This window comes from Cyprinus carpio, chromosome A18 (assembly GCF_018340385.1).
Source record: "Cyprinus carpio isolate SPL01 chromosome A18, ASM1834038v1, whole genome shotgun sequence".
Taxonomy (NCBI): Eukaryota; Metazoa; Chordata; class Actinopteri; order Cypriniformes; family Cyprinidae; genus Cyprinus; species Cyprinus carpio.
Window position 1 is genome coordinate 4118682 of NC_056589.1, and position 11396 is coordinate 4130077.

Here is an 11396-nt window from a genome sequence, read left to right on the forward strand (position 1 = left end):
ACATGATTATCATTCAAATTACCATCATTTTATGTTACTATCAAATTCCCATTGTTAAATTTAAAACATTTTACATAAGTTAAAATAAAACATTTGAAAAATAATACATTATTGACGTAAACTAAATTTGTACCTCATGCCTCGCATGAGTTTTCTTCGTGTCAGTTGTGGCGAGCTCAGAAGTGACCACACGAAAGACGAGCAAGGTGTGGGATTATTCTGAATTAGAAGGAAACGGAAAAGTTTTGTGTGAACTGTGTGATGTCAGATTGTCTTACAATAACTCTACTGGAGCGATGCGTAATCATATTCATCACAGGCACGTAGCTGTCTAGCTTAGAGACTAGCCAAAGCCAGCTAATGTCAGTCTCTACAGCCCCACCCGCCGCTGCGATCCCGATTTTGAAGAATCGAATGAGAAACGAGTGATGGAAACGCCAAATTTCGAATAAAAATCCCTTAATTTGCAAAAAAGTTTTTACACTCGCTTGAGGTGGTTTGATTTGTGCGAAAAAGGATTCATGCGAGTTATGGGAGATGGAAATGCATTTTGTGAATAAATTCCTCTGAGTGCATATAAAACATATTTGACTCTGCGCTGAGGCGGGATAACTTGACTAGCAGAAGACTGCATGATCTTGTTCCACAGCATCTGAAATGTTGTTACGGTCGTTCTGAAAGGCCTGAGCAAAGTCTGTCATCTAAGTATTTCTGAGTAATGTCTTACACGACTGCGTTCCCAAACAGCAGCATGCATCCGCCTCCGAAAGCAATGACATCATTAATCGCTCTGAGGCGCAAGTAATTTATCATGTATGAAAATTATTATATTCAGTTCTTCTAGTTTTCTTACTGATATTTAGTGCCAGTTTAACAGAAAGTGACTTTGATGCATTTGATGGAAACAATGCTTGTTCACAAATGTTTTATATGATATTCCAATTTTGCGCATAAGTTAAATTCGCAACTTTGGATGGAAACCCTAATCGCCTCAGGTCCTGTCTGTCTTTTTGTTCGTTTTGTTTTTAGCTGATATAGCTTACATGACGAAGCATGTTTTTAGAAGCCGTTTTAATTATATTCCTTGATAAAATTCCCTAATGTTTTTGTCTTGTTTTAATATGATGGCTAACGTTATATGAAGATGAAGAATTCTGTCAGCTATTGATTGATTTTTCATGGTTCTGCATTTCCGCAGCTGATTTTAATAAATAAACATTGGCTGACGTTGAGTGTGTTCTCTTCTATTTTTTTTTTTTTTTTTTTTTTTTTTTTAATGACCTCCTAAAATTAAATGAAGATAACGCGAGGCAAGAGTACAGCATAATTGTGGCATATTTTTAGCGGAATTCATTGAGGGATTTGTCAGTGTGATTCATAGATTATTTCAAATGTAGGCTATTATGTAATTGCACAAAGTTTTTTTTTTTTTTTTTTTACCATTTTTTTTTTTTTTTTTGGTTTTTGTTTATTTTGGTATAGTATTTTTTTTTTTTTTTTTTTACCATTTTTTGGGGGTTTCTTGATTTTTCATGGGGGTTGAAGCTAAACAGCTGTGTGTGTGTGCGTGCGTGTGCGTGTGTGTGTGCCTGCCGTGATATGACTACGATGACCGTGGTGTGTGTGTGTGTGTGTTTGGGGTGCAGCTCTACAGAGATGGAGCATGAGGTGGCGTGTCTGGACATCACTCCTCTGGGCGAGAGCGCAGGAGAATCCAGCATCTGTGCTGTGGGACTCTGGACTGACATCTCGGCCCGTCTGCTCAAGTTACCCTGCTTCAGCCCGCTGCACAAAGAGATGCTGGGCGGAGGTGAGATGCAGAGACCCTCACAGAGACACACACTCTCACAGACGCTCATGTTCACAGCACTAGAGACACACACACAGATCATGATGTGGGAACACATTGTCCAGAGACAGAAGCTTGAAGATGCTTTTTTCTGTTTCCTTTGCACTTTATTTCTATTTGTTCATCTTTGCAGAAGAATCTTTTATAAAGCACTTTTCCCAAACTCAACTAAAATCTTTGAGACATTAAACAAAAACACATTGTGTGATGGTGTGAGATCCCTACATCGTGACACTTCATCTGAAGGTAATGTTCCTGCGTTCTGAAGCCGCTGCATGGAGGAGGTATTCAGGTCTCTTTCAGCGTGTCTCTGTGCTCAAAGACGTCTGTCTAGGTCACGTTCGTCCAGACAGAGAAATCATTGCAAACCAAGTGTTCACTCACTAGTGTTCACTCACTGAAAACACTGAAATGATCAAATCAGGTGTTTAATAAAATATCAGGATGTATATCAGAAGGTTGATAAATGCACACTTTATATCCTGTGGTCCCAGTGAGGCGGATCAGAGCAGAGCTTATTCCTGCACAGTTACACTCCACAGCCCTTGAGCTACATTGATCGTGCTTTTATTAATAATTGAATTAACTGTCACTTTTCATTGAAATATATTTCTCTGTGCTGTCTGAGATTAATGAATGGAGGTGTCTGGAGAAGCCTGAGCGTCAGATGTTCATGAAATGTGCAGTATAAATGTATTTCTGCTGTGCTCAGAGTTAATGCTAGTTATAAAGTAGGTCTTAAAATGTGCATAACATAAACATGTATCTGAATAATGTTGGTACTCTCCTGTATAAGATCATAGATTCACAGCATGTTGTTTGAGTGTTGATCGTAACATTTGGTGAATGAATCTGAAGAGCTTCTGAAGCATGAATGTGTTTGCTGAGCTGAAGAACGTGTCATTTCCTGTCACATGTCTCTCACTGACTGTTGATCGTGTGTCCTGTAGAGATCATCCCTCGCTCCATCCTCATGACCACGTTTGAGGGAAGTCATTACCTGCTGTGTGCGCTGGGAGACGGGGCACTTTTCTATTTCGGACTGGACATTCAGACAGGTGAGAGCAACACACACACACACACACTCTCTCTCTAACACACACACACATGCTCTCGCTCTCTCTCTCACACACACACACACACACACACACACACACGCACACACGCTCTCTCTCACACACACACACACACACACACACACACGCTCACACACACGCTCACACACACGCTCTATCTCACACACACACACACACACGCTCTATCTCACACACACACACACACACACGCTCTATCTCACACACACACACACACACACAACACGCTCTATCCACACACACGCTCTATCTCACACACACACACACACGGTTCTTTTGGGGAGGATAGTCAACATGGAATCTAATGGACTGTTTACTTTATTAGCATGTTTCTGGCCTTGTGAATGATTAATTAGCATACATTATTCTAAGGGGTAAAATGTTTATAGCAGAATTCAGGGATTTTTTTTCTACAGAGCTTTCCACTGACCCTGCAACAAAAATAATAATTGTTTTTGGTGTTTTTGATCCTTGTAACCTTGAATAATACCAGCATTTTAGTTACCCGTTGAAATTTCACAATTCTTGATTCTAATTTTGATACCGAGCAGAAACTGATACAGCTCAGACATCATTAAAGACAAGTAAACAATCAGTAATAAAATAAGAACAAATAAACAAATTACAAGCAATAGCACAAATAAATACAGTAGACCAAATAAAATAAACAGTGCTTCAAGGTTTTCAGGCAGATCTAGCTCTTTTCACTCGGGTAAGAAATACTAGAGACTGAATGAAGTTATACATGTATATGTTTTGTTGCAAAATTTGAATTTAATTCAAAAGTAAGAGTCTTAAATTTGGTTAGAAATACTAGAGTTTTAATCTTAAAGTCCTGTGTGTGGTTCTGTGCAGGTGTTCTGAGTGAGCGTAAGAAGGTGACTCTGGGCACTCAGCCCACGGTTCTGCGCACCTTCCGCTCGCTCTCCACCTCCAACGTGTTCGCCTGCTCCGACCGGCCCACCGTCATCTACTCCAGCAACCACAAACTGGTCTTCTCTAACGTCAACCTGAAGGAGGTCAACTACATGTGCCCGCTCAACTCCGAGGGATACCCCGACAGGTACGAGTCCAGAAAGATCAGGCCTGTTCTTATCAGCAAACACGTCTGGACCCAAAGATGGAGCTGAATGCTGATGTCCTCTTCCTTCTGTTACAGTCTGGCTTTGGCCAACAACAGCACTCTGACCATCGGCACTATCGATGAGATCCAGAAGCTCCACATCCGAACCGTTCCTCTCTACGAGTCGCCCAAGTGAGTGTGTGTCCTGGAAAGACTTCTCAAGAAAATCAGCGCATTAAACTAGGAATATCAATGATTAATCGCTAATCCATTAATCACAGTTAATCATTTATTAGATGAAGCTTCTTGTCTGTCATAGTGTAATTATGAGAGTGAAAGCACTGCCTCTTAGTTTCTTGCTCACCACACACACACACCCTTCCTATACTTGAGTATGATGTCATTAGAATTGGAGCGTTTACTGTTAAGATCATGTGGGTCACAAACACATGACCGTATGTTAAAGTAGTTTTTTTGCAGTGCCACTGTATTTCTAATAAATCCAGCCCATCAGTTTTATTTAGTAGCCTGCGTCATCAGCAGGAGCTTCTTAAAAACATCCACCTAATCTAATGACACATTGTAAAGGCCAAATAAAACCGAAATTGGCTATTGCCATCTGAAGCATGAATACTTAGTGATTAATCAGCAGACTCCGTGTGCTTCAGTGGTGGTGTGTGTCGTTGCAGGCGGATCTGCTATCAGGAGGTGTCTCAGTGTTTTGGAGTTTTGTCCAGTAGAGTAGAGATGCAGGACGCCAGCGGGACAACAGCAGCAGTGCGGCCCAGCGCCAGCACACAGGTGTGTGTGTGTGTGTGTGTGTGAGAGATAAACACTTCAGCTTCCTCCTCATGAAGCAGATGCACTGAGATGTGTGTGTGTGTGTGTGCGCGCTCAGGCACTCTCCAGCAGCGTCAGCTCCAGTAAGCTGTTTCCCAGCAGCACTTCTCCTCACGAGACGTCGTTCGGAGAGGAGGTGGAGGTGCACAGTCTGCTGGTGGTGGATCAGCACACGTTTGAGGGTAAGTGTGAGCGCTGGCAGCTGGAGCCTGACTATAGGCATGGTGTCTGAAGCTCTCTCTCTATCTCTCTCTCTATCTCTCTCTCTATCTCTCTCTGTGTCTCTCTCTATCTATCTATCTATCTATCTATCTCTCTATATTTCTATCTCTCTCTCTCTCTCTCTCTATCTATCTATCTATCTATCTCTATCTCTATGTATTTATAGTGAATAGTGTTTACATAGAATCTATATACATGCATGTATATACATTTAAAAAGTAGAACAAATAACATTTTACAATTCTACAAACAATTTTATCAATGTGGTGTGTGGTGTGCGTGTGTGGTGTGTGTGTGTGTGTGTGTGTGTGTGTGTGTGTGTGTTTGTGGTGTGTGTGTGTGTGTAGGCGCATCACTGATTTGTTGACTCCTCCCTCTTTTTGTGACAGGCATCAATGTATCTTGCTGCTAGTAAGATACAGTCTTGTTTTTCACCTAATAAATACTGAAGTTGTGTTTTCTTGTTCAACATTTTGAAGTCAGGGTAAAGTATTTCAAATTTGGGATAAAATTTATTTCTAATTTCTTCATAGTTAGAGCAGCTGGTGAGGAAGTGTGTCTCTGTGATTACAGTAAGGGCAGATACGGCTCTCTCTGGGCAGCCAGTGCTGTCGATATCTGCCCGTCTCTATAGTCAGAGTATGACTGCTCAGTCTGTACCTCGTCATCTGTCTTCTTAATTTACAGTCTTTAACTGTACTCAGATATTCTGCAGTTGTGTAATCTCTATTTAGGGCCAAATAACATTCAAGTTTACTTTGTTTTTCTGTTGTTTCAGTCCAATAAGTTTAGATAATTTTCTTTTTGTGCTTTTATTATTTGGTTGGGCCAAATTGTGTGGATGGATATTTCAGAGTCCTGATGCTGGCTGTTGTTAGTCATGTTAGTTTGCTTCTGCAGCTTCAGGATCATCTGGATCAGGGGACTTTTTTCAGGGTTCACTTCATGGTTTTTAAGGGCTTTAAAATGGTAAGAGTTGGGGTCACTTATTTTTAGGTGTTTCCAAAATTTGATGGCTCGTTTTTCAATGTGCATTAGTAGAGGGTATTGGCCTAATTCTGCCCTGCATGCGTTGTTTGTAGTGTTCCTCTGGACTCTGAGGAGACTCTTACAGAACTCAGCATGAAGGGCTTCAATCAGATTTTTGTCCCATTTTTCAAATTCGTGATTCAGGAGAGGACCCCACACTTCACTGCCATATAATGCAATAGGTTCAATGACTGATTGGAATATTTTGAGCCAGATTCGAATTGGTATTTCAATTTGGATAGATTTTTTGATGGCATAAAAGGCCCTTCTCGCTTTCTCTCTTTTTACCAGTTGCACTCATCTTCAGCCCGAGGTATGTGTAGTTTGTGGCATTTTCAATTTTGGTGATACCAAGAGTGAAGCTGTCTCTCTCTCTCTCTCTCTCCTGCAGTGCTGCACGCGCATCAGTTCCTGCAGAACGAGTATGCACTGAGTATGGTGTCCTGTAAGCTGGGCAGGGATCCTGCGGTCTACTTCATCGTCGGCACGGCAATGGTGTATCCGGAGGAGGCGGAGCCTAAACAGGGACGCATCATCGTCTTTCACTATACAGACGGTAGGCATCAGACACACCCCTGATTATTTTCCACAGTTATAAAATGTTGCTCAAAGTACAAAGTGTTTCTTCAAATATCGTGACTTTTTCAGTTATGAATAAAGTCCAGAGTTTACTTTGGTTTTGACGTGTATGCCAGAGTACGCTTCCAGTGTGTGTGACGCAGAGTTCATCATTAGTGCAGCTGTATGCACGTCTAGCGCTCGTCAAAACTGAAACACAGTTCGGCCTTAAGAAGTCTCTTCAAGCTTTGACCATTTCATAATAAAATAAAACTGCTTGATGTCCCACAAAACAAAATGGATTTCCATTCAGAAATGAGATGACAGAAGTGCCTGTGTTTGTGTAAATCATGTTCCTGGTGTTCTGTGTTTCCAGGCAAACTGCAGACGGTGGCAGAGAAGGAGGTTAAAGGTGCGGTTTACTCCATGGTGGAGTTTAGTGGCAAACTGCTGGCCAGCATCAACAGCACCGTGAGTTTCCTCCCATCATGCTGTTCAGTGTAAGGGGCTTCCTGTGCGGCGCTGACGTCTGTGTCTCGACAGGTGCGTCTGTACGAGTGGACGGCAGAGAAGGAGCTGAGGACCGAGTGCAATCACTATAATAACATCATGGCCCTGTATCTGAAGACTAAAGGGGACTTCATCCTGGTGGGGGACCTGATGCGCTCCGTGCTGCTGCTGGCCTACAAATCCATGGAGGGCAGCTTCGAGGAGGTGACAGCTGCCGCTGTGCATTCTGGGATTCATGACTCGTTTCTAGTTGTAAGAAAGCAGTTCTTAATTTCCTCTCGCTGTTTTCATTTCATTAGATTGCTCGTGATTTCAATCCCAACTGGATGAGTGCTGTTGAAATCCTGGATGATGACAACTTCCTCGGAGCGGAGAACGCTTTCAACCTGTTCGTCTGCCAGAAGGACAGGTAATGGATTGAGGATTGTTTCATGTGTCTGGAGGAAGGACTGGGCATCTGAAGGATCAGTAGGAATCCAGTGATAATGAGTTTCTCATGAGGGCGACAGATTCCACATCCGGTTGATAACTAGAGCTTGACCTGCTTGTATTGAGTGTGACCCCTGCAGCTGTGCTTCGTACATCACTACACTGTGATAACAGATAAAGGGCCTGTTTTCTTCACTAATGAGATGCACCTTAAGGGAAGTGAATGATTGTGTGATTGTGTGTGTCCTGCAGTGCGGCGACTACAGACGAGGAGCGGCAGCACCTGCAGGAAGTGGGTCTGTTTCATCTGGGAGAGTTTGTCAACGTGTTTTCACACGGTTCTCTGGTGCTGCAGAATCTGGGCGAGAGCTCGACCCCGACACAGGGCTCGGTGCTGTTCGGCACAGTCAACGGCATGATCGGTAAGCTTAACGCTGCTTGACCTCAAACACAGTTAGTCATGAGATTGGCAGGGTTCCCTCGGGTCTCGAAATCCTTGAAAGTTTGTGAATATGAAAAGAAAAAAAAAAAAATTTTGAAAGAGCTTGAATTTATTTTGTGCAATAAGTTTTCTGGAAAAAGTCCATATTATTCCCTGCGGTCCGCTAATGTGTGATTTCACCAGCACTTCATGAACTATGCATGCTAGCTTGCTTGATTTGTATTAGTTATGTGCATTTATGCATTACCTTAAGGGTTTCCCGTGTGAGGTACTTTGTGTTGTACATGGCCATGATGTTCAGGTGCTCAGGAAACTACTACGTGTACCTCAGACACACCGTGAAATTGATGTTGAAATGCTTTGCTTGTTAAGATAATGTTAAACCCCTGAGACAAGAAAAACTTAAACCTTGTAACCTGATTCACACTTGAAATGTGTCCCCACATTAAGTCCTTGAATTTGAGCGTATTGGACCTGGAAAGTCCTTGAATTTGAAGTTAACGGAGGTGTGGTGCCCTGGATCGGGACGTTACTAATGTTGTGCCTGTCTCGTGTTGACATGGACCAGAGATGGGAATCTTTAAGTGATTCTGTGTATCTGAGGACTGATTTACATGTGAGAGTGAGGAAGAAACAGAGTAAAGTGCAAACTTCTCCAAAATAGGAAGAAGAAGTTATTAAGAGCTGTCTGTCAGGCGTGAGGTGAAGAAAGTTTAGTGGTTAGCCGTGGAGCCGTTTCTGCACTCACATCAGGGTCATTCTGAAGAATCTAAAGTTTGTTTATTTATATTCAGTTGAATTTCCGGAGAAATACACCGTACCTTCATATCATTACTGTGATGTTGGTTGTGTGTTTACTTGTGTTTGTTCTGTTTGAGGTTTGGTGACGTCGCTGTCGGAGGGCTGGTACAGTTTACTGCTGGATCTACAGATCCGACTCAACAAGGTCATCAAGAGCGTCGGCAAGATCGAGCACAGCTTATATCCTTCAGCAGCGCTCACAGATGTGTGTGTGTGTGTGTGTGATTTAACACTCTTTGGCAGAAACTCTGTCTTCTGACCTGTTGAAGTCCTTGACTAGCGCCACCTGGAGGTCCTTCCACACCGAGCGCAAGACTGAGCAGGCCACAGGATTCATTGACGGAGATCTTATCGAGAGCTTCCTGGATTTGGGTCGTGCTAAGATGCAGGAGGTGGTCAGCACACTGCAGGTGATCTCTTCTCATCACTGCTTCACCGCCTGCTTTCCTGCTGTTCATTCATGGCTCCTCTGATGATGTAAACGATGGCTCCTGATGAATTCTTGAGCTCACTCCTCCATCATCATATTATACGTATTATACATTTTAATGTAGTTAAAGCGGTGCTCCCCAGAGCTCTTTCTGGAGCCACGCTGACCGGAAAATAATTCCACTTGCAGAATATTTGTCAGTTTGATTGTCTTTATAGATTTTTATGTAGCTAATTTGATGAGTAGGGTTCAAATTTTTTGCTGTACACTTTGTAGAGTCTATAATTCTCTGATTGAGCATCTCAGAACACACCTGACGCCGAAATATGAACGTCCAGGACTTAAACTGTTCACAAGTCCATCAGATGAAGGTGTGTCAGTCGACAGGATGTGATGCGATCATGGGCTTCAGATGCTTTCAGGCTCCAGAAACGGCTGGGAAGCACTGAGCTAAAGATACGTTCACCAAAGGATTATCATTTTAATTTAAAAGATTATTTAAACAAAAAAGCTGTTTTAATAAAAATACCCGGTCCCCTGCTGTGCTGATATGAGTTGTGATTCATTCGATGCCTTAATTTCCACACAGGTGCAGAGCATCTCGAATGCTTTCCTGAATACTTGTTTAAGCTACATTTGTCTTCACATTCGCACGTGTTTGTTGCAGATCGATGACGGCAGCGGGATGAAGCGCGAGGCTACGGTGGACGAGGTGATTAAAATCGTGGAGGAGCTGACGCGGATCCACTAATCCGGCCGACCGTCACACATCTGTACATAACTATAGATACATCAGAGCGAGCGCGAGCATGTGTGTGTGTGTGCTTCACTTCAGCCGCGCTCAGCTCTTCATGTGCTTGTCCTTAAGATCATCACTGTCTGCTGGATGGAGGAGCCGATCCTGATTCTGCCAGCACTGATCCGCAATAGTTTTAGTAAAGCTTTTGTCATTGTGATGTCTCTCTGTTTGGTTGTTTATTTTAATAAAGTTTCCTTCGGTACTTTGGGCCTGTTGTGTTTTATCAAGTGTGTGTGGTCTTTCAATAAAAGCAGCACATTACATGCAGAAGAGATGCATGTAACTCTCCTGAGTGTAGGGCTACTGTGCAGTAAACCCAGACAGGCTCAATTCAGAGACACACTGTACATTATTACATGACTGCTTACTTCATTAATAAATAACTAGACATGAAATATTGATTTGAGTGTGCATGACTTGAGTATGAGATGCAGGAATCTGGAATTTTTTTTTTTTTTTTTTTTTTTTTTGCAGTTTGTCATTGTAGCTTGTTTTGAAACTGGAAAATCCCTGACAAACCAGGACTGGTGAATTGTGCATCAGTAGACAGGAAATAAATGATGGCCAGAAGGCCTCATATAAGTCATAAGAGAGAGTCTGAGTGTCTCTGTCTGTTTCATCATGTTGCCAAAGCAGAGGTTTGAGTAAACAGATGAGTTACACCTGTTCAGGTCTCTAATAACGAGCAGATGAGTTGAATTAGTCTGCTTAATTAGGAAGAGTAATTAGGAAAATGTGTGCTGTTGGCGTTTCTCCAGGAACAGGGTTGATAAGCACAGATATAATGTCAAGATATTCATTAGTTAGAAGTGCTGCTGCGTGGTTTGGGAAGTTTTAATTTTGGTTAAGTTTTAACGATGGTTCTCTTTCATCATCTCGTGTTCGAGATCCACCTATGGGAAGGGCATCCGTACCTGACCTCTGCAGAAGCATCCAATTGCACCAAGTCTGGCTAGACAGACAAAAGAGCGCAGGCCAATGCTCCTCCATCCAAGGCTGCCCGCCACGGATTTTTTCCGAGTTCTTCTCCGGTATGTCGCTTTCTAAACCTACCGCTTCTCCGGGGAATAGCCTATCACGGGCCTGCCCGGCCGCGTGTGGAGCGCTCATCACCGCTAAGGACCTTCACCCGTTCTGCGTGGTTTGCTTGGGCCTTAAACATGCTCAAGAAGCCTTGGAGAACCCGAAAAATTGCAGTCATTGCCTTATGCTGCCCAAAAAGCTTTCACGACGCCGTCTTAAAGTTGCAGCGACCCAGTGCGCCGAGCTCGGGCTTTCTGACTCAGATGGGGGACACGGTGATGACGACGCGCTACCGGGGGACTCCCGG

General features: G+C 42.9%; 1 protein-coding gene across 1 annotated transcript in view; it reads left to right on the top strand.

Moving 5' to 3' along the window:
• Positions 1-10268, top strand: part of LOC109113043 (DNA damage-binding protein 1) — a 29042-nt gene extending 18774 nt beyond the window's left edge. Inside the window, exons 14-27 of the mRNA XM_042774806.1 lie at positions 1647-1810; positions 2800-2907; positions 3799-4006; positions 4103-4198; positions 4696-4807; positions 4905-5028; positions 6489-6653; positions 7032-7126; positions 7199-7369; positions 7465-7574; positions 7847-8016; positions 8915-9017; positions 9124-9247; positions 9935-10268. Coding sequence (XP_042630740.1) covers positions 1647-1810; positions 2800-2907; positions 3799-4006; positions 4103-4198; positions 4696-4807; positions 4905-5028; positions 6489-6653; positions 7032-7126; positions 7199-7369; positions 7465-7574; positions 7847-8016; positions 8915-9017; positions 9124-9247; positions 9935-10018 — 1834 coding nt within the window. The 3' untranslated portion in view covers positions 10019-10268. The remainder of the gene's footprint in view (positions 1-1646; positions 1811-2799; positions 2908-3798; positions 4007-4102; positions 4199-4695; positions 4808-4904; positions 5029-6488; positions 6654-7031; positions 7127-7198; positions 7370-7464; positions 7575-7846; positions 8017-8914; positions 9018-9123; positions 9248-9934) is intronic.
• The last annotated feature ends 1128 nt before the right edge of the window (positions 10269-11396 follow it).